The sequence below is a fragment of the Lycium barbarum genome, chromosome 6, assembly GCF_019175385.1.
Source record: "Lycium barbarum isolate Lr01 chromosome 6, ASM1917538v2, whole genome shotgun sequence".
Classification (NCBI taxonomy): domain Eukaryota; kingdom Viridiplantae; phylum Streptophyta; class Magnoliopsida; order Solanales; family Solanaceae; genus Lycium; species Lycium barbarum.
The window spans coordinates 15,674,902-15,698,921 of NC_083342.1; the positions used below are offsets into that span (position 1 = coordinate 15,674,902).

General features: G+C 36.8%; 1 protein-coding gene across 3 annotated transcripts; it reads right to left on the minus strand.

Moving 5' to 3' along the window:
• Nucleotides 1-15,104: 15,104 nt before the first annotated feature.
• Nucleotides 15,105-20,920, minus strand: LOC132600861 (ras-related protein RABE1c-like). Of its 3 annotated transcripts, none has more exons than XM_060314285.1 (9): nucleotides 20,792-20,920; nucleotides 20,516-20,634; nucleotides 17,093-17,165; nucleotides 16,869-16,969; nucleotides 16,402-16,467; nucleotides 16,066-16,163; nucleotides 15,808-15,870; nucleotides 15,642-15,734; nucleotides 15,105-15,507 (listed from the first exon to the last, which is right to left on the minus strand). In XM_060314285.1, the coding sequence occupies exons 2-9, from the start codon at nucleotides 20,586-20,588 to the stop codon at nucleotides 15,424-15,426; spliced, it is 651 nt and encodes a 216-aa protein (XP_060170268.1). In that variant the 5' UTR covers nucleotides 20,589-20,634; nucleotides 20,792-20,920; the 3' UTR covers nucleotides 15,105-15,423. The 3 variants fall into 3 exon arrangements, with proteins under 3 accessions (XP_060170268.1, XP_060170269.1, XP_060170267.1); XM_060314286.1 differs by having other exon boundaries at nucleotides 20,516-20,619; nucleotides 20,792-20,841; XM_060314284.1 differs by lacking the exon at nucleotides 20,792-20,920 and having other exon boundaries at nucleotides 20,516-20,785.
• Between the last annotated feature and the right edge of the window lie 3,100 nt (nucleotides 20,921-24,020).

The window sequence follows — 24,020 nt, forward strand, 5'->3', positions numbered from 1 at the left end:
TATTGATTAAAACCATAACCAAACCAATTTAGTCGGTTTTTAAATGTCTAAAACCATAACCAAACCAAATAAAATAATAACCACCGGTTTGGTTATTGTTGGTTTGGTTCGGTTTGGTTCGATTTTTCGGTTTATGACTAGCAGCCATGAGACTTATCAGTAAAGCATTAAATAGTTGAAAAAGACATGTCTTTTTTTTGTTCAAACGATAACTTTTATTTATAGTTTAAGGTGAAACATACATCATAGAAACATTTTCACTATTAGTGATAGTATAATACTCAAGTTACCCAACGTTGCTAAACTATTACATATAGAGCTAAAAACTAACTTATTAGTGGCTGCAACATTTTTGTCATCTTAATACACATACCTGGAAATAAAATAGAGCATAGGAGCTTTTATTGTTGTTACAAACATAGACATTAATTAAACATAAAGACTACCTAAAATTAAAATGAAAATATATGAAATAAAAAAGTTATGTGTAATGATCCCAAACGTCAGAGGTTTTTCTATCATTATTCCAAGACTAGGGTCTCGACTACAAGGAGTTGTTCTTTTCTGCTTTTTAGGAGGATTACCCACGGAAGAAGTATTAGGGCATTACCATGTGCTTGAGCAAATCTGATGTTATTCAAGTATCTTCTATAGGAACCTCAAAATCTACAACCTCTATCCTTTTCATATGAAAAATATTAGAAGTTTAGGACCCATTCAGACAAGAAAAAAGAAAGGTATAAATTCGAAAAAAAAAAAAAAAACCTAAAATCAAATGGCTGACAAAGAAAGGCTAAAAATTTAAGTTAAAGACATTAGACTCTAACGTAAGCTTCTGTTAGTAGGTTTACACTTAACACTTAAAAAGTTAAAAGACTTAAAGATATGGGCTTGGACATATTACTTAAAGACTTAAAAACATGAGCCTTAAATAATCATGTGAAATAAGTAGACCAAAAATCAAATTAATGATTAAAAGGTATAAAATATTTATAATTATTTATGAAAAACTAATATTATACATATAAATAATTACATAATTTATCGATTTGGTTCGGTTATTTATTTGGTTATTTTTTAATAGTAAAATAACCAAACCAAATATTAACGGTTTTTAAAATTTAAAACCAAATCAAACCAAACCAAACCAAACCAAATATCAGATTTTTTATTCGGTTTGGCTAAATTTTCAGCCCTGATAGCAGCCACGAAATTTTCGGACAAACGCTGCCACTATAGAGAGGTTTGACTGTACTTGCTCAGCCCCTTCAAGTCTCTACACTGGCCAGAAAATCCGCCATCCTTTTTGTATAAAATTGAAGTCACCTTTTTCCTGAATTTTAGCAGATTTGCAGTTTGCCTATCATTTATGTATACAGAATTGATTACCATCTGCACTTATGTTGATCTTTCTATTGACATATTGTTGTGTTCCTATGCATTATTGCTAGCTTGTTTTCCTTTATCTTAGTCATGATTATGTTGCCCCTATGGCCCTGAGTTAATATATTCTAACTTCTTGTTAGTTGTGCTTTAATCTTTTTGATAATGCCAAAAGGGGGAAGTATAATTATGAGGTAAAAGTGAAGTGAGGTAAAATTGAACTAAACATGCGGTGATTAAGGGGGAAGACATGTCGAACAACTCACAACTGTGGGAAAATGCGCTGAGCAAAGGGGAAGAACTGGAAGATTGATATGTGATAATATTGTGGCAATTTTGGTCTTCCAGTTGAAAATGGTATTATGTTGCTAACATGTTACAGGTGCCTTGACAATGATGGTCTGCTTCGCAGGCGGAACAAGTGGGAAGCTGGTTCTTAGAGGGAACATCAGTCTATGAGTTTGTCATCATCAAAAAGGGGAAAATTGATAATTCCAAGTGCATTCGCGTTTTGATGATTGTCAAACTGGTTCAGAACCAGATAGAGACCTGGTCTGTAGTCTATTTTCTGTGTATCTTGCAATGTCAGTAGAGAACAGCTGTAAAGCCAAGCCACTTGCTACACACAAGTACAGTTGTGAGTTGGCCCATGCTTTAGGTCAAAATGAATGAGTGGCCTCTATCCATCCCACATGCTCCCACTATATATATACAACATGATGACAACATATTCAGTATCACTTGAAAAACCTAAAATTTGTGCAAAAGTTGTCGTCGCAAGAATTCAAGTGATCGCAGAACAAAGTTACTTTCAAGCTGAAGAACCAGATGTTGATGTGAGTTTAGTCTATATTCTTTAGTTTGTTGTAAATCTTTTTTCACTTGTGCTTAAATTGAAACCTACTCTTCTGTGTTAAGAAACTGTTTGTAGGTGTTTTAAAAAGTCTCAAAGTGTACGTGCTGAAAGTGTGTTTCCGCAAGCTTTTCAGTGGTACACTAGGATGGAGTTAGTCGAGGTGTATGAGTGGTCCTTGGCTAGAGTAAGTCAAGTTGAGGTGCTTGCAATTGGAGTATTGCAAGTGTGGAGGGACTACATGGGTTAGTTCCTAGGTTGCAAAAGCGTTATTGTAAGGGTGAGGGATTATGGGAATTAATTCCTAGCTTACGATAGAATTGTAACCTGAAGTTTGCTCGGTTAGTGGAGCTGAAATCCTACTGAAGTAGGTCGTGATTTTTAATCCCTTGAGCAAAGATTTTTTCACCGTAAAATCGTGCATTCTTAAATTGTCGCATTGCATAAGGGAACTAGTATATAACCAGGTCCCTCCATATACTATTTGGTGGACGCACAGCCATCTAACAGTAAGCAAAAGCATACTTTTAGAGATCACATCGAATCTATATATAATATAAAGCTAAACATACATAAGGTGATGTGATACTTCTCTATGGCCACCATTCCTATTTATCTATTTTTGACATTTTTCTTAATTATTTCCAACCTAAAAAGTAATTTCTTAATTACATTCTCTTAATTACCCATTCTCTTTTAGTTTAGAAAGCCCAAAAATAACTGTCATTAATTGAGTGATTTGGCGCCAGACTATGAAAGTGGTAGTGGTATTCTCAAGTAGCGTATGAAGTAATTTTTAATAGTCAATTGATGCCATTTCAACTCTTCATTTTCCTTATTGATACTGTTAGGATCGGTAACCCGGGTAATGAGAAATTTAGCCAAACAATATTATAATGACAATAACAAAGACAATAGTTAGTTGATAACAACATCAAGTAAAGAAAATAAGTGAGGCACAAATTTAACATGGTTCGGTCAGTGTGACCTACGTCCACAAGCGGAGAGGAGCAATTTCACTATATCAACAAGAGTACAATAGAGAGTACAAAATTAGAGTAAATACTCTAATTACCCCCAAAAGTATCCCAAGAGAATAACCTCACAAGATCACTCCAAAGAAAGGTTCGCACAAGTGTTTCCCAACACATAACTCTCTTACAATAATACCTAAATAAAAAGGGAGGAAGAAGAAGACAAAGCTAAGAGATGAGAAGCTCTTGAATTGTTTTGGTGTGTTTTCAACTAATGATAGCTCTTCTATTTATAACAAGAAGTACTTGGTCTCCAAGCTTGTGATGTCATGGCTTATGTCGTGAACAAATGTATTAAACCACACATATCAAAACTTGGTGCCCAAGTTCAATCTTCCACTAGATTTGTTACTAATAGGCTTATGCCTATATGAAAGGGCCCACTTGAGAAAATCAAAATGAAGGCCACATTACAAATCTCCACCTTGGCCTAATTTTGAGTGATATAGTAATTCTGCTCCACCCTCTTTGCAAAATCCCGTATGGGCTAAATCATTCTTTATAAATGGAAATCGAGTTCAAGCATAGCTTGAACTTGCCAACTGGAAGAGGCTTTGTGAACATGTCAGCAGGATTGTCTCTAGTGTTGATTTTCTTAACAGAGACCTTTCCTTCAGCAGTGGTTTCCCGAATGAAGTGATACTTGATATCTATATGCTTCGTCCTCTCATGATACATCTGATCTTTAGTCAAGTAAATGGCACTTTGACTATCACAGAAATGGTAATACAACCTTGGTGTAAGCTAAGTTCAGCAAATAGACCCTTCAACCATAAGGCTTCTTTGATCGCCTCAGTTACTGCCATATATTATGCTTTGGTAGTAGATAAAGCTACTATATGTTGTAATATAGCTTTCCAACTGATAGCACAACCACCAATACAAAACATATAGCCTGTCAGTGATCTTCTTTTGTCAAGATCTCCTGCATAATCAGAGTTTACAAAACCAACCAAAGAGTTAGTATTTCTCCCAAACTCCAAACATGCGTTTGAAGTACCTTTTAAGTATCTGAGAATCCATTTCACAGCCAGCCAATGTGCTTTACCAGGGCAAGCCGTATACCGGCTTACCACACTTACTGCTTGTGAAATATCTGGACGTGTACACACTATCGCATACATAATACTGCTGACTGTAGTAGAATACGGTACTTATGCCATATACCTCTCTTCTTCCTCTGACTGCGGTGATTGAGCAGCTGATAACTTAAAATGAGCAGCATGAGGAGTACTTACTAGTTTAGCATATTTCATGCCAAACCTGTCCAAGACTTTCTCTAAGTACTTCTTCTGGGTCAGGAATAGCCAGTTGGCTCCTCGATCTCTTTTGACCTCCATGCCAAGGATTTTCTTAGCTGCTCCCAAATCTTTCATTTCAAATTCACTTTTCAGCTGACTTTTCAAATTGTGAATTTCTATCAAATCCTTAGCAGCAATGAGCTTGTCGTCAACATATAACAATAAGTAAAAAAATGAACCATCATTTAACTTCCGGAAGTAAACACAACTATCATACATGCTCCTCGAATAATCATGAACCAACATAAAGGAATCAAACCTTTTGTACCATTGTCTTGGAGACTGCTTTAATCCGTAAAAAGATTTCTTCAACAAGCAAACACGATCTTCTTTTCCTTCAATCTCAAATCCTTCAGGTTGATGCATGTATATTTGCTCCTTAGGTTCGCCATGTAAGAAAGTTGTCTTAACATCAAGTTGTTCTAACTCCAAATCATACATGGCAACTCAGGCAAGCAAAAAACGAATGGAGCTATGTTTAACAACAAGTGAGAAAATATCATTAAAATCAACTCGTTGTACCTGACTATATCCCTTTGCAACTAATCGTGCCTTATATCGTGCATCTTCAATCCCTGAAATGCCATCTTTTTTCTTGAAGACCCATTTGCAACCAATAATTTTCTTTCCTGATGGCGGCTTTACAAGAGACCAAGTACCATTCTTGTGGAAAGATTCAACTTCTTCATTCATTGCAATCAGCCACTTGGCTGAATCACCACCAGAAACTGCTTCTGAATATTTTGATGGTTCTCCAATTTCTTCAGTTTCCTATAAAACTGAAAAAACAAATGCAACATAATCTCCATACCTTCCTGGTTTTTGAATTTGTCTCCTTGCTCTGTGCGTAGCTATGGAATACTCAGTTGGTTCAACTTTAGGCTCAACTTCTGGAGTTTCAACTGTATTTTGATCCACAGTTGATGAGATTGACTCAGAAGGAATGTCAAGCTTAACCTCCACCTGCTTATGTATACCTTGCTCTTTATTCTTATTACAAGAACTAGAAGACTCTTTTCTGGGATGTAACATACAGGATTCATCAAAGGTTACATCTCTGCTAATTACAAATTTTGGTGACCTGGGATCAGGATACCATAGTCTATATCTTTTCACCCCAGATGCATATCCAAGGAAAATACACTTTTTAGCCCTCGGCTCTAATTTTCCTTCATTCACATGCATGTACGCGGGACAACAAAAAAAATTTAAGTCTGAATAATTAGCAGGAGTACCTGACCACATTTCCTCCAGAGTCTTAAAGTTCAAAAGTGCAGAAGGAGCACGGTTGACAATATAACAAGCTGTAGAGATAGCTTCTGCCCAAAAGGCATTTGTCAACCTAGCATTTGAAATCAAGCAACGAGCTCTTTCCAAAAGAGTTCTGTTAATCCTTTCCGCAACACCATTTTGCTGAGGGGTCATCCTCACAGTGCGATGTCGAGCAATTCCTTTATTTTTGCAAAATTTGTTGAACTCATCATTACAAAATTCCAAGACATTATCTGTTCTAAGCCGCTTGACCTATTTTCCTCTTTGCTTCTCAATCAAAACTTTTCATTGTTTGAAAGTTAAGAAAACATCACTTTTATTTTTCAGGAAATAAACCCAAACTTTCCTTGAATAGAAAGTTAGCATATACCTGGCACCACCTTTTGACGAGGTATGAGAAGGACCCCAAAGATCTGAATGAATATAATCCAAAGTACCTTTTGTTCGATGAATTGTTGGAGATTTGAAGATGACTCTTTTTCGCTTCCCGAACACATAGTGTTCGCAGAACTCCATGTTTTCAGTACTTTGTCCACATAGGAGACCTCTTTTGCTGTCCACATAGGAGACCTCTTTTGCTGAGAATGGAAAGACCTTTCTCACTCATATGCCCCAATCGCATATGCCATAATTTGGTGATGTTGGAATCAGGTTGATTTGATGTGGAAACTACATCAGCACCTGTAACAGTGGATACCAATAAAGTGTACAATGTACCAGATTTGTGTGCTTTCATGATCACAAGAGCACCTAGAGAGATTTTCAAAACTCCACATTCACCTGTGTATTTGCACCCAAGAGATTCTAGAGTGCCCAATAAGATGAGATTTTTTTTAAGTCGGGAACATATCTAACATCAGTGAGAGTTTTCACCACACCATCATGCATTCTGATTCATATTGTACCTTTACCAATAACTTTGCATGGAGCGTTGTTGCCCATTAAGACAACTCCACCTCCAACAGATTCATATGTGGTAAACAAATCCCTATTGGGACACATATGATAAGAACAACCTGAATCGAAAATCCACTCATAATTAGATTTAAAGCTATTGTTAGTAGCTAAAAATATTGTTCCCTCGGTCTTATCTGCAGCTACACTTGCTTCAGCGATGTTAGAATTTTGGTGCTCATTTTTTTTTTCCTTATGCTTTTCTTTGTTTTTCAACTTATAGCATTCAGAAATAATATGACCTTTCTTATGACAATATTTGCACACAACATTTCTGTATCTAGACTTTGACCTTCATATAGACTTCTCACTACTTGATTCTTTCTTATCGGATTTACTTCTTACAAACAAGCCTTCCCCAAGGGGTGTACTAGTTTCCCCAGTAATATCTCTATCTATCTGTTCGTTTGATTTTAAGATAGATTTGATATCTCTATAAAAGATATTATCCTTTTCATAAAGCATAGTATCTCTTGTATGTTTGAATGACTGGGGAAGGGAAATAAGCAATAACACGGCTTGATCCTCATCTTTTACTTCAGCATCAATATTGCTCAAATCCATAAGAATGAAATCAAATGCTTCAAGATGTGAGAGTATAGAAGTACCTTCAACCATATGAAATGTGTAAAGTTTTTGTCTTCAAGTAAAGTCTATTTTCCACTGTCCTCTTCATATACAAGGTTTTTAATTTTTCCCACATGCCTTTGGCAGTGGTTTCTGCAGATACTTCACATAAAACCTCATTTGAGAGATTTAAAATGATACCTGATTTTGCCTTTTTATCTATGACGGCAAACTCGGGGTCCGTCATACTTTCTGGCTTCTTTTCTTTTCCTTCCAGTGCCATATCTAAGCCGTCTTGAATTAGGGTAGCTTCCATCTTCAATTGCCACATCCCAAAGTTTGCATTTCGGTCAAATTTCTCAATATAAGTTTTTGTTACGGTCATTTTTGGCTACTGAAATTTACCTAGTTAGATACGGCTCTGATACCAATTTGTTAGGATCGGTAACCCGGGTAATGAGAAATTTAGCCAAACAATATTATAATGACAATAACAAAGACAATAGTTAGTTGATACAAATTTAACGTGATTCGGTCAGTGTGACCTACGTCCACAAGTGGAGAGGAGCAATTTCACTATATCAAGAAGAGTACAATAGAGAGTACAAAATTAGAGTAAATACTCTAATTACCCCAAAAGTATTCCAAGAGAATAACCTCACAAGATCACTCCAAATAAGGGTTCACACAAGTGTTTCCCAACACATAACTCTCTTACAATAATACTCTAAATAAAAAGGGAGGAAGAAGAAGACAAAGCTAAGAGATGAGAAGCTCTTGAATTGTTTTGGTGTGTTTTCAACTAATGATAGCTCTTCTATTTATAGCAAAAGGTACTTGGTCTCGAAGCTTGTAATGTCATGGCTTATGTCATGAACAAATGTATTAAACCACGCATATCAAAACTTGGTGCCCAAGTTCAATCTTCCACTAGATTTGTTACTAATAGGCTTATGCCTATATGAAAGGGCCCACTTGAGAAAATCAAAATTAAGGCCACATTACAGATACAATAAAAAGAACGCACATCACTTTCCAGAAACACTTGCAAAATAGTTTTTATACGTACTGGAGACATTTTTTAGAAACTAGGTTCATGTATATTTCCTTTGTGCTCAGTGAAATGATTCTGTGAATTGTCAAACTGTATTTCACAAAAATGTAGCGTATGAAGACCCATTTGAATTCTCACCAGAGATTTGCAAATGCATTTTCCGTTCCAAGTATTGTGTTCGATTCTAATAAGATCATTTGTGGCACAAAAACAATACCTACTTATTATAAAAATGCCAATTTTAGTGAAGTTTAAACCCCAATGAATTTACCTTTTTAAATTTCAAACTTATAAGTATAGATAAAATTATATTTATTTTAAAAAGGAAAAGAAAGTCTAAAACTCCCCATTTCATTTTATGTCATGGTGTCCATAATTTTCGTTTGAATACGTTCATAAATCAATTTAGTGTTTTTGAAACAAAACTTGTGGTATTGGTAAAAGAGTTACTAGATTTTTTCTTCAATTAGTACTCCACAAGTTTTTCTAGACAACTGGCTAGAGTGCTTTAACACAAATAAGGTAGGCGTCTTTCTAACACAAGTTTTTTATTTGGCTATTTTTTTAACCTTTGATAATTTTTTATGTGGTTTTGTGTGGATTTGACAAAAGTTTTGATGTGATGAGATCTATGAGTTAAGGAATATATCATATGAAGGCTTGATGCATATGTGTACGACCCGTTTGGTCGTTATGGTCTTTTCAGTACTTGCACTCTTTTCTGAGCGTTGATTAGCTCATTTTTTACCCGAGGGGACCAGTGACACGCTTCCCGAGGTGTATAGACCGGATTCAGACAACTTTTGTGAAATATAAATTTAAAGTGAAAAATAGTTGACCCGAAGTTGACTTTTGGATAAAATGACCTTTTTCGGAATTCCGTCGATTCCTAGAGGTCTGGATGGTCGTTTAGAACTTGTGTGTGTATTTGGTTCGGTCCCCAATGCACTCAGATGTATTTTGGGACTTGGGTTGGAAAATTGGAATGAAGGTATCGGGGGTTGACTCAGTCAACGAGACCTCCGTTGGGAATTTCGAGGCCACGAGCGCGTTCGTAGTATATTTTGTGTGGGTCTGTGTATGTGGTTGGTGAGCAGATGGCCTCAAGAATGGTTCGGGATTTTGATTGGTACTTAGGAAAAATTGGGGGATTCTGGTACCTGGTGCCCACATTGGCGGCACCCGTGCCATCCCAACGGCACCGCTACGGCGATATATTGGCCGCTAGGGCGGCCATGAGTATATTGGCCTAGACCGCTGGGGCGGTTTGGGGGGCGTTGTTGCGGTTCCGTTATCGTCGTGGCAGTAACGGGCCTGTTATTTCATTAAGCGTGTTTTAAATAAGCCTTTAGACCCTCTTTTTTTCCATTTCGAAATTAGAGCTTTTGGGGACTGTTCTCAGAGATATTTTGGGAATACTCTTAGAGGTAAATCTTGCTATCCCTCTTCTATTTCATTAATCCTTATCATCATAGATTCCCTCTTTCCTTTAACAATCCCTTATTAATGGAAGAGGGTTTTGATGAACTTTTCCCTAGGCTTATTAATATGAAATTGATGGTGTTTATGTTAAATTTTTTTGATGAATCTAAGCTTGTTAATCATATATCTTCCATTTCTAGTGTTAAATTTCGTAATCTAATAGAGTTTATACCCAAATTAGGGGTTTTGCTTCAAATTTGAAATTGGGTAAATCTATGAGTTAATTTAGCAATTAGTGATTGTGTTATGATCACTTAGTGCTTAATTTGATATTTTGCTTCTGAATTTCTCGTTTTGCCCTTGTGGGCCCTATTTCCCCAATTTCTAGGGTTAGATTGACCTAAATTGAGTAGTAGAAATATTACTATCATTCTTCATGAGTTCTAATCTAGAGTTCGAATATGCCTAGACTACTTTGGTTCTGAGGCATAGCGGAAAGGCAAGGCGAAAGAGTCAGTTGTTAGTGATTGTGATTGGCTTACCCTTGGTGAGACTTCGCATAGCAAAGCACATATTTAGATTATATTGTTGACAGCATGTGAACCTTCGAGTATGAAGTTGGATTGAATATTGCCTTAGGTTGGGCCCTGTTGTGTGTAGGGGTTAGCCACCTCTTTATGTTGTGATTTGATTGTTCTATTGTGTTGGCTTGATGCCACGAGTTATTAATAGATATTGAATTCTGTGTTATCATCTTGATTTCGATATTGTTGGCGTACCCACTGTTGGTACTTGTGATTTGGTTATACTGTTGGTATTTATGATTCGGATATATAGTTGGCGTACCCATTGTCGGTATTTGTGATTTTGAGCATGATTATTGGTGTTGATACATGCATTGCATGCACTCTCATTTCTTGATACATTGTTGAGATACTGATGATACTTGATGAAACAATTTGATAAGCTGGGCTTGGTTTTACTTGAGCGACGTGAGATGGACGATATCTGATGTTAGTTCCGGAATCATTAATTGAGTGAGTGCATGGACTCCGCGGGTGCCCCAGAGCGGTGCCAGTGAGAACCCCGCGTGGGAAAAGATCCAGGGTCACGTCTGTATGTTGGACAAAGATCCAGGACGGGTGGCACTTAGACTTCGCGAGTCACGCTGGGATATGCTACCGAGATGTCAATATTTCCGTCCGGCTGATGATCTGGATTATTTTCTGGATTGTGTTAGCTATGCTTAGTCAGTCGACAATGCCCACCAGTACTATTGTTTTGTACTGACCTGCACTTGCTGCATTCCTTTTTGAATGTAGAGTATCAGGTTGGATCCTCTTCTGTTACAAGTGGCTGATAGTCGCTTCAGCATTATCTTCGAGTCTCCAGGGTGAGCATGGTCGTACGTTGCCTTGAAGACTTTTCTATCTTTATGTCCTATTCTATTCAGAGACATAGACACTTTATGTATTATTATTCCAGACTTGTATTATTTGCCTTCTAGATGCTCTTGTATTATTCAGACTAGACCCTGGGGGTATTGTTATTATTCCACACTATTCTACTATATATATATATATATATATATATATATATATATATATATATATATATGTATCATGAGACTTTCGGGTTTATTCTATTCTGTTGCTTGATTTAATTATCTATGTCTTAATTATCGTTGGGTTAAGGGTTCGCTTACTGAGGTGGGAGAGGTAAGTGCCCGCAAGGCTTATGCCAAAATAGACCGTGACAAGTTAGTATCAGAGCCTTAGGTTACCCGGTCTATAATACAAGAGTATGTCTAGTAGAGTTTGGTAGATCAGTACGTTGAGCTCCGTACTTATCTGCGAGAGGCTATAGGACATTTAGAAAATCTCACTTTCTTTTCATTATTCGTGCTGCTTTATTCTAATTGGTATCTGGAAAGATCAAATTGGTATCTGACTCTTATCTCTTCTCACAGATGGTGAGGACTCGAGCTACGATGGCCCGACGTCAGATGCTAGAGCCTGCACCTACGGCTGGCACCCGAGGGAGAGCGACAACCAGAGGGCGTGGCAGAGCGAGAGGCCACGGGGTTGCCCCAGCTAGGGGCACGGCTCCTGCAGTGGGATAGCGGCGAGAGAGGTCTCCTTCTCCCGAGCCCGAGTATCAGTCAGATCGAGGCCAGGCCACAAAGGATGGTATGGCCCCAGCACAGACACAACTTGAGGTTACTTCTGATCAGGCCGTGCATGACACTATGGCCGGGATTCTACTTCACCTTGATGCCCAGGAGGCGGCAACTGGTGTTACTACTCCCGGCAGGGGTTCACATATCAGAGTTAGGGCGCAGACCCCTGAGCGTGGATCTACACGGGTAGCATATCCCTCCGCAGCTATGGCTCCTCACATTGATGTGATACCCGTTCCTAATGATGATATGAGGCCCATGGAGGGCGCTGTTATGACTGGTTCTGATCAGGACCTTGTTGGGAGATTCAGAAAGTTAGAGTCGCCGAGGTTTGCTGGTACTTCATCTGAGGATGCTTATAAGTTTATTCTTACTATGCACGAGTTGCTACACCGTACGGGGATCATGGAGACCCACGAGGTTGATTATGTGTCATACTAGTTTCGCCGCGACACGAAGACGTGATGGAGGTATTTCGTGGCTTGCAGACCTGAGGGTTCCCCTCCTTTGACCTGGACTCAGCTTTACTAGGCCTTCCTCGAGAAGTATGTGAACCGATCCATGCAAGAGGCGCGTAGGGAGAAGTTTTTGCATCTTGAGCAGAGGGGCATGTCTTTGGAGTCCTATGTGACCCACTTCCTATATTTGGCCCGCTATTCTACTCCTTTGATCCCTACTGAGGCCGATAGGATCAGGTGTTTTTGTTGGGGGACTAGGCTTTCTACAGATTCCTTGTCTTCAGATAGAGTCTATGGGGGCTTCCTTCTAGTCCATTATCGAGCATGCTTCTATGGCTGAGGGCGCTAAGGGTCGTGCTTTTGGTGGTAGTGATAAGAGACAGCGTCGGACTGGCAGTTCTGGGGGTCATGGTTCGAAGGGCGCCAGTCAGTTTTCGAGGCCACCTCAGCCATATTCCGGTCGTCATGTGCATTCAGCGTTACAGGCTTCCCCTAGTGAGCCGCCCAGGCAGAAAGCTCCTGAGAGTTCGTTCTCCAGACCAGTGGACAGGGCTGCTTCGTCCGGGTCTTCAGCTTCTATGCATCAGCATTCGTCTCCTATTACCTGTTATTCTTCTGGAGGGGTTGGGCATGTCGTTAGGAGATGTCCCCGACTCAGGCGGGATTATCAACCGTCAAGGACTCCGACATCATCTGGTGGTTGAGATGGGACTTCCCAGAGGGGCGGCGCTCAGTCAGGCCGCTGTGCTTCTCATTATACTGGCCTGCACTTGCTGCATTCCTTTATTAATGCAGAGTATCAGGTTGGATCTGCTTCTGTTACACGTGGCTGATAATTGCTTCAGCATTATCTCCGAATCTTTAGGGTGAGCATGGTCGTTCGCTGCCTTGTATTTTCAATCATTGTTTTGAGCGAAGAGAAAAAAAATTAAAGACAAGCAATTCGAGGGCCAAAAATTAAAGATCAGCGCCTTTGAAGGTCAATCGGTGCAAAAAAAAAATGTTTGGATATTTAGCAATTCATTTTTTTTTTTGTGCGGATTGTTCTTCAAACACGTTGGTCTTTAATTTTTGTCCCTAATATGTTTAATTTTTACTCCTACTATTTATTTAGTGAAAATATTGAGACCTACTTCTCAAGACATACATTTTTTATTTTCAAAAGCTGAATTTTTGCCATGCTCGGCATAAATTCCTTAAGGGTCTAAGTTATTCGGCATAAATTTTGTAGTATTATTCAAATTATGTTGAGTGTTGAAAGTTTTGCCTTGTTTGATATAATTTATGTGGATGTTATAATACATATGCCGAAGTTAAACATAAACTATGTCTTGCGAAATTTAAATTATACTGCATCGAAAATGTTGAAGGACAAAAATTAAAGACCACCCCGAAATCCGCATTTGTGCGAGCAATTTGACAACGCAAGGCTGATCTTTGGACACCCTTCACGTTCAAATTATTTTATGAAATGGTAGGTTTTAGGCTTAATGATGGGGTGGTGGTGGGATGGGGGCTAAGGGGGTTGGGTTAAAAAAGAAACATGTTGGAGGACGGAAAGGACACAATCAATGTGGAATGTCACTTTTAAGACTTTGTTTTCCCTACGAAAGTCATTTTCTTCATTTTAAAGGAGCTTATTTTTCTAAAGAAAATGTTTTTCAAAAATTGACCAATCAAACATGAAAAAATTGAACCACATTTTCCATACCAGACACACCTGAAAGATTGTTTTTTGTTCTGTTTTTAATTAAGCATTCGTGGCTGTGGTGATAGTTGAAGTAGAAACTGTAAATGGTGAGTGCTTTCTACTTGAATTGGATGATTCAAATGGAATGTTCCTTACCTACTTTAGATGTTTCTTGTTGGGTCATTTGCACGATTTCCCTTCAAAGGCATTGGTCTTTAATTTTTATTCCTCAAACTGTCTGTCTTCAATTTTGGTCCTTCGCTAAAAATTTCTTAGTTTGGGTTCGAATTTTCGCTCAATCAAAAATTTAAAAAAAATCACAAGATAGAGTTTTACATGCTTCTACTCCTTAAGGTAGAGTTTTGCTTTCGAAACTCTGCCTTAAGGCAGAATATTTCCTTCAAAACTGTGCCTCAAGGCATAAGGTAAAGCTCTGCCACAATTTTTTTTTCCCCTTACTTATTGAAATTTTATAAATTTCTGCCTTAAGGCCTAACTTTTGGGCCTAACTTTTGCATGAATAGGCCTAATTTTGGGCAAAAGTTAAGCTTTAAGGCCTAATTTTGAATAAAATTCTAACTAAAAGCATAATTTTGACCCGAATAGGCCTAACTTTACTGCAAAACTCTATCTTGTGAAATTGTCCCTTTTTTGTTTTAACTAAGCCAAAATTCAAACCCCAAACCTCATGATATTAGGGGATTCATGAGAAGGACAAAAATTAAAGACCACTAATTTGAGGGCCAAAAATCAAAGACCAGTGCATTTGAGGGTCAAGCCGCACAGAAAAATGGCTTTCGCTCGGAGTTAATGTGAGTTGTGCTGCCAAACTAAATGCTTCAATTATTCTTTTTTCCCCCTTTACAAGCACCTTCATTAATCCAAGATTTGCTCCAATAATCAAGCCGTGGGAACACCCTAGCAGTAAATCAACCACTTTCCACAAGTAACAAGTTTCAGGTATTAATCATAAAAGTTGTATTTGCGTACACATAAGATCCATAAAGAGCTAGGTTACAGCCTCACAGGTCCTTCAGAGCTAATGAAGTCCAGCAGAGAAGGAAACTGGAAAGGTGTTAGCAACAAATTTGTCTTCTGAAATAAGTCATCCCCTATCTTTCACACGCTAAACTTCAAAGAATGACCAATAAAGATATTACAAGCGCCAACGAAATAGCCTCCAGCTTATGCTTTTGTTTTCTTGATGGATTTAAAGCCCAGCAAGTGAAACTGCATCTGCAATCTTCAAACCATTTTTATGAACCACAGCAAGCTGATTTCTGCGCACCTTGAGCACCTCCAGCTCCTGCATCTGGTTGATTAATCTTGAGCGTTGAAGGCTGCAACATCAACTATGAGCATTCAGTATATGGAAACAAAACTACGAAAGATATCTGATTATCTTCACAACTCCGTACCCCTACTGTTCTAAAAATAACTTGTAAGAACTTAACAACTAGATCAAGTTATTCACCTCAGCCTTGGAGTCTGTGTCTGCAAGTCTTTGCTTTATATCTCTCGCTATTGAGAAGAAAACTTGTTCCACGTTAAGATTTGTCTTTGCACTCTGCACGATAACAGTAATCTGAGAACAGGCAAACCTACCCGCATTTCTTTCTAGGTTGTTGAACCATACTTACAGTTTCGAAAAACTTAATCCCGTACTCATCCGCAAGTGCTTGACCCTTTGCGGTAGGGACAGCCTACAAAAGGTTCATATTGGCCAAATATTAGATTTCAGTAAAACACGAACCTTCAAACTTCTCTTATTTCTAACTACTTGTCTTTTCTTTCCTAATTTGGGTTATTGTGCATCTTGCTAACCTCAGGGCCCAGAAGGGGACGGGAAGGGAGTAGGAAAAGTTATAGGTAAAGAATCCGTCCAAACAAGAATATACCCTCTTGCTTTCATCCATGTCAGCCTTGTTTCCTACAAGTATCTTGTTGACATTGTCTGAGGCATGCTGCTCAATGTTACGAATCCAGTTCCTAATGTCTGCAGGCAGGATAAAACAATTAGAAACCATCCACACGGAAGGGGACAAAAGTAAGAGAAAAGTAAAGAAAGAAAAAGAAAAACTTGAGTGAGGGAGTAATGAGTCTACTGTACAAAGGAGAGAAAGCAGATCGAGTTATGGAATGATGCAGTCACTTCACCGAAGTCCTAAAAAGGGTGAGCATTCACATATGAACTGCACCTCAGATTATAAGAGAATCGGGACAAAGAACCTTACTGTTAAAGGAGGATTCATCAGTAACATCATACACCAACAATATACCCATGGCTCCACGATAGTAAGCTGAAGAAATTTGCAATCAGAAAAAGAAGCAGCAATAAGAAAACAGGTAAACAAAGCACACAGATCTAAGGAAGATCAGATTTTCCTTTTAATACTGAGCAATTTATTGATGAAGATGAGAAATAGGCACAGGGGTAAGGATTCACAAGCTTAATTCAACTTTGCAAAAACAAAAGATAGAGAAGATCAATTATAATCGAATCTCTTCTAAGGGGGGCAAGAGATAAAGGGCCGCATGAAAATGTAACGAAGAAACAAAAGGGGAAGAAAGAATAACAAGAAAACAAAAATGGAGAGAACTCCTTGCAGTCATGACGACCTCTAATACCAAAACTCCTTTTATAACAACCTTGATGAAACACCATGAGAACTTTCACCAATGAACAACCATAATGACATACCAGTTGTGATAGTCCGAAACCGTTCCTGACCAGCTGTATCCCATATCTGAAGCTTGATTCTTTTTCCATCAAGCTCAATGGTCCGAATTTTAAAATCAATTCTGAAAAAAATAAAATAGATGTAAGCATTGAGAAGTAACTGTACACTGAAAAACCAGGTACATAATTCTCAAGGGCGTTCTGAAACAATTACCACAGAAGTGTAACTAAGGCAGAGAACTCACCCAATAGTTGTGATAAAGCTTGTGGTGAAGGAACCATCAGAGAAACGTAAAAGAAGGCAACTCTTACCAACACCTGCAGTGCGGACATCAAAGAAACAATAGGTTATATCAAAAACAATACACAATCATTCTCTATAAAAGTCATGCAAAGACATTACATAAACTCCAAGTGCAAAGAAGAAGATGCAGAATAAGAAGCTCAGAACTTCCGAGAGAAAAGGAGACCAAATATAGGTTTGCTGAATAGATATAAGACAAGTTCCAGTTCTCAACTAGCTTTAGGCAATACACTAAAGAAAAGAAAAATAAATACATTACAGAAGTTTTCATCCTACCTAATACACTAAACAAAAAGGTAAATAAACCATATGGAAGTTCCCGTCCCACCTAAACTTTAGGCGATAAACAGTAATCACGGTAATCCCCACCTCACAGGCTTACATGCCACTACTACAGCAGAAAAACAATAGAAATGTTGTATGGACCAAACGCCAAACTGCCGAGAACACAGAAAGCAGAATAAAGGAATCCTCTTAGTCACAGGAGCACAATATCATCACCTCCTACTGAGCACGGACATTACCAGTTATGTACAGAACAAACAGGACACACAACAGATAAATTTGGTACAGCATTCTGTCATTCTTCAAAATCATGTTTTACCAATATCAAGATCCAAGATCTAAAACTCATACGTATTTAGTATTTAATTTGAAGGAACATAAATTCATGGATGCAACAGAGAAAGTAATATGGTAATGTCTGATACTTCCACATAAGATACTAGCTGGTAATGCAGAGATTATCTCCCAGCAACTGAGCTAATCAAAATCTGTTTAGATTCTTAGGAAATAACTTCTTTTTAAAAGGTAAAAGATCCTAGTAAATAGCTAAAGTACATCTCCTCAAGTTCAAAGGCCCACCTATTCATTGACTTCAGAAACAACCACAATAGACGGCATAATTAAAGATTATAGCAACCAACTTAACCTGAAAAGTATACACAGTTGCACACTGAGAAGATAACCAGATGATGCCAGATTTTCTCCATTAATCAGAGATAGAGTAACTGATGCAAACAAAAGCCAATACTGTTATTCCTGCTTTTATTATGCAGGCTGCTGATAGCCTAATCCTCCTGAAAGACATTGTTAATCTGTTTATAGAGTTATTTGCATCTATGGTACAAGAGAGACCTGGATAAAGACAAAGGTCTAGGAGCAAGATGTAACCACAAGCCAATTCCTTTGGCTAACTAATCCAGCAGCTTAGTCAATCTCCGGACATTTATAAGATGGTAAAAGGTAAAGAGAGAAGTTCATCCTGAGACTCTTTATAATATGAAGGAGGGCAACCGTTTCTTGACAATTCTTGATAACAAGCTGTCAAACATTCACTAGAATGATAGACCCTGATAAAATAGTCAATAAATTAACCATGTCTAATTAGTATCCTGGGTCACTAATGCAAGGAAATTGGAGCGGGGTGGATGAAATGGAGGCTTGCATCCGATGTCCTATGTGATAAGAATGTGCCATTGAAACTCAAAAGGTAATTTCTATAGAGTGATTGTTAGAACAATTATGTTGTATGAGGCAGAGTGTTGGCCAGTTAAGAATTCACACGTTCAAAAGATGAATGTAGCAGAGATAAGGATGATTAGATGGATGTGTGGGAACATTGGGAGAGATAAGATTAGGAACAAAGTGGTGGACAAGATGCGGAAAGCGAGGTTTAGATGGTTCGGGCATGTAAAGAGGAGGAGCACAGATTCCCCAGTGAGGAGTGAGGAGGTCCGAGAGATTGACAGTGATAGGTGTAAGGAGAGGTAAAGGTAGACTGAGGAAGAATTGAGGGGAGATGATTAGACATGACATGAGACATGAACCTAGATAGACAGGAAAGCATGGAGGTCGAGGATTAAGATAGAGGGTTAGTAGGTAGTCGAGCAATTTCTCCCTTTCGTGTCGGATAGCATGGTTCTAGCTTAGAGTATCTTGTCTGCTCCCTCTTCTACTTATCGGTATCATTATTATTATTCTATTATTATCTTCAATTGCATTGCTACTGTTGTTTCTTTTACATGGGTTATCTTTAAAATTTTTGTTGTTAGTACTTTTCTTTTCTACAGTATTTTCACTATAGCTTTTACTCTTGTATTTGTTAATCCTGTCTTTGAAAACGTTTTTCTGAGCCGATGGTCTATCAGAAACAACCTCTCTACCTCACACAACCTCTCTACCTCACACAAGGTAGGGTAAGGTCTACGCACACCCTACCCTCCCCTGACCCCACTTGTGGGCCCAGTATGTTGTTGTAGTTAATTAGTTGGGATCAGTTGATCCATCCTTTTCATTCAATATTCAGAGGATTCATCATAATGAAACCACATTTAAGCTATTCTTCAACATAAGCACAACCTTCTTGAATTTGGGACCAGCTAATGAAATAATACCAGGTAACAATCCAGGCTAATTTTGACAAGTAATACAACAAATTCCATTCAGCAATAATCTACGGTAATCAATGCTTGTCCAGTAGTTACTCTTGTGCACTCAACCACACTTGAAATGCTGTTCTAAATCCTAGTCATGTCACAGGTACAAATATATCAAACCTGCTAGCTAATTAACATGCTAAGTCATTACCTGAACAGCATTCGCAGGAAAATGAACCAAATCTAGAAGGAAAAAAAAAAACCCAAAAAACATGAACGCATTGAGATCAACTCGAAAAAAAAAACAAAAGAGAATATTAAAAAATATACAGCCCAAAATAAAATATTACGCCACGTAGCCCAATATACAATATTATACAACATTATACCTGGGGAAAAGTATGAAGCAAAATGTATCAACCTTTGTTTAATATGGTCTAAACCAGGTAACAAGCTTAAAACATGGGCTAAAACGGGTAAAAACTTAAAACATGGGCTAAACCTGGTAATAAACACAAAAAAGGGCTAAACAGGGTAGCAAATGCAAAATATGGGCTAAACCAGGTAACAAACTTAAAATATGGGCTAAACCGGGTAAAAACTTAAAATATGGTCTAAACCGGGTAAAAACTTTAAAATATGGGCTAAACCTGGTAATAAACACAAAAAATGGGATAAATGGGGTAACAAATTCAAAATATGGGCTAAACAGGTTAACAAACTTAAAATATGGGCTATGTGGCGTAAATATTTTCTCCTAGTAGACATCGAGCGTAATTTTCCACAAACAAAATGCATTTCCAAGCAAACACTAGATCCATATAGAAGTCAAATCACTGATCTGAAAAATGCAGCCATAGATCCGAAAAATTAATAATAATAAAAAAAAAATCAAAAGCTAATGGTAATATTCCAAAATAATTATTAAAAAAAAAAAAACTTGTGATATGTGAAAAAGGATTAAAATGTGGGGTAGATATAATTACCACTATCGCCGATCAAAAGAAGCTTAATGAGGTAATCATAATCCGCTCTAGCTCTTGCCGGTGGTGCGGCCATTGTTGAACAATACAATTAATTCAAAAGCCTCCTAAAATGTATATTCCTTCAAATAAATTCGTATATGAAATAATTATACACACACACACTCTTTAATCAACGATTTATAACATAAAATTAAAACTTAATGAAGAAGCAACGAAAAACAGATCAAAAATCTACAGAAAGAATCTAATTAATGAGAGAAGGAGTTGGGGGGTTACCAAATAAGGTTGCGGGATGGCCGATATGCGCACTTTGTGCTATGGTGCGAGTGCTCACGCGCTATATTATTAAGGAAAATGATAGAAATTGTCCCTTGTGTTTGGATAAGTTCTAACATAGTGTCTTAGGTATGTAATTAATAGTTCGGTCCTTTTAATTTACCAAAAGTTAATACTTTTAGTAGGTGTTTGGCCACGAAAATCAAATATTTTTCGCTTTATTTTGAAATTTTAAAGTTGGAGTTGTGTTTGGTTATAGTTTTTATAAAAAACATTTAGTTATTTAAACGTATTAAAAGTGAAAAAAAGTGGGGGAAAAAAAGTAAAAATAAGATTTTAGATGTTTTCTAAATTCCACTTCAAGTTGAATTTGGAATTTCATGGTCAAACGTTGATTTTCAAATAAAGTGAAAAAAAAACTTCGGAAAAAAAGTGAAAAATTATCATGGCCAAACGGGTCCTTAGTCTTCATCAAATACTTCCTTCGTCCAATTTATGTGACACCTTTTAAATTTCGAAATTCAAATAGATGTTTCTTTGATTACAAGTTTTCACATATTTTTTAAATATTTTGAATTGTCAATTATTGTGACTTATAATACTTTTGACGTAATGTCCAAATATATGAATTTTATGTCAAAAAATATAAAGATTTTATGTCCAAATAAACGTTCAAATTTAACAATGTGTCTTTGGTGTGCAATTAATAATTTGGTCCTTTTAATTTGTCAAAAGTTTTGACTTTTAGTCTTCAGTGGATATTTAATATTTTGGCCGGTATGGTTAGCCATAAAGATCACGAAAGACTCATCAAATGCTAAAATATGCAACACGTAAAACTGCACTAGACAATAACAAATCTGGCTAAATTTCACAAATAGTCACTTAACTATCATTTTTCCCCATAAAAGTTGCTTTATTATCGTTTCTAACACAAAAGTCACTTAATTTTGAGTATATTAACACAAAAGTCACTAAATTTCGGTGTCACTAAATCGCTTTACAGTGAATAACTCATTTTTTAAAATGTAATAAATAAAAAAATAATTAATTTCACAAGTAGTGTCTGCGGAGGGTAGAATGTTTGTAGAGCTTACTCCTACCTTGCCTAGAGAGGTTATTATTATTACTACTACTACTATTATTGCTTTTGTCATCCACTCTAAGTGTCTTAGTTTAATTGGACACAAAGTTTGAGAAATAAAGGGAGATGAATCTCATAGTTAAATTAAATATGTGTGTAGTCGGTCAAATCTTGTAATCTTAAATTTACCATGTAGGAAGTTTGAATTGAAAAACTTATTAAATATAAGAAAGAGACTCTTCTTGGAAAACTTACTATTAGAATTTTAGAATGAGACACTCTTTTGAAAAAAGATAAAAAAAGTAAATAAGACACTTAAATTGGGTCCAAGTGAGAATTATTATTGCTATTATATTATTATTATTATTATTATTATTGTTATAATTATTATTATGTGGAGAATGGAAGGAGTCCCGCGTGGCGCGTTTTGATTGGATATGAGGAAAGTTATATTTAATTTAAAACGACAATGCACGTATGCGTTGTGTGTCAGAGGTGGAAATCTAATATGGGGGTGGAGTATTTAATAAAGTCAAATCTACAATTATATGAGAGCCGAGGTACAACTGTTGCATAGTTTTAGCAGCGATGCAAGGATTAGTCGGTTCCGTCGAATACACACCACCTCCCACATGATTGCCGTTTAAACTATTGTTTTGAGTCAGTATATTTCTTCCGTCCCAATTTAAGTCTATATTTAATAAATGACACTTCAAATATTTTACGCGGCAAGTTTAATGTATTTTAGTATATTATATGCATCATTAATTTAGGATCACAAAATTTAAAATTTTTTTTTATTTTTTAAATTTTGTATCAAATCAAACTAACCACTTAAATTAAAACAGAGGGAGTTAGGAGACTATTTTTCTTTTTCTTTTTTTCTAAGAAAACGTTTTTAAGAAATTATTTTGTCTGTTTGAAGCTCTAACATCAACTTACTTTGAAAAGCGTTTAAAAAAAAACTTTTGATACAAACTAGTTTTTGTTTGATTAATCAATTTAAAAATTATTTTTAAATAATAATTAGTGTTCGCTCAAGCTTTTAAAAAGCTCTTCTAAGATTTGATGAATTTTTCTTATATGCAATTTCTACTGCTCCCAGGTGTATTCAACCCCTATTGCCTGAACTTTTCTCCTTTTTCCTTCTTCGGTTAAATAGTGTAAAAAGTTTTTTACATAATCTATACTAAAAATGTAATACATCACCATATGCATGATTCAACGACTGAAAGGGGCAAATGGATTTCCCAATTATAAAACGACAGCTTTTGACAAACACGCTTGGAACCCTTCTTGTTTTTGACGTTTTCTGCCAAAGGAAAAACATAAAGCTTAGTGCCAGCACCATTGAGATATTATTGAAACCGGATACATTGAGATGTAATCGGAACTCTATTCTAGTTTAATTGTAACAACGTTGATCTATTTATAGTATAATTGTAATTAAGGTACTATAAGATTTGTAGTTTTATTATAATAGGGTTACCTTATTAATTTAAGATTTAATTAAGGAGGTGACTTACTTGGGTATAAAAAGGTCATTATGATGCATACAAAACATAAAGAATTCTCCCAGTATTCTTGTTCTTTACATATTCTCGTCTCTAATGTAATATGGTATAAGAGCCACATTAGAAAGGATACAAAAACCTAAAATGAAAGATTTGAATGAAGTAGATATTGTCTTAGGTATCAAGGTCCAAAGAAATAATAAGAGAGTGACTTTATCACAAGCTCACTATAGTGATAAAATACTTGACAAAGTTCAGTCATTTGGGCATAAAGGAGTCTAAAACTCCATATGATTCATGTATCAAGCTTATTGAAAATACTGGAAGAACAGTTGCTCAATTAGAGTACGCAAGTGCAATTGGCAGTTTGATATATGCAATGCACTGCACTAGGTCTGATATAGCATTTACCTTTTGTAAACTTTCACGATTTACAAAAAATCCAAGTAATATTCATTGGAAAGCTATAATTACAGTACTTGTATTTTTAAAGAAAACAAAACATTTGGGCATTTGCTATAGTGGTTTTCCTACTTGTCATAGGGATATTCTGATGCGAGTTGGATTACGAGTATTAATGATAATAAGGCTACTTCAGGTTCGATATTCACTTTTGGTGGGGGGTGGGGGT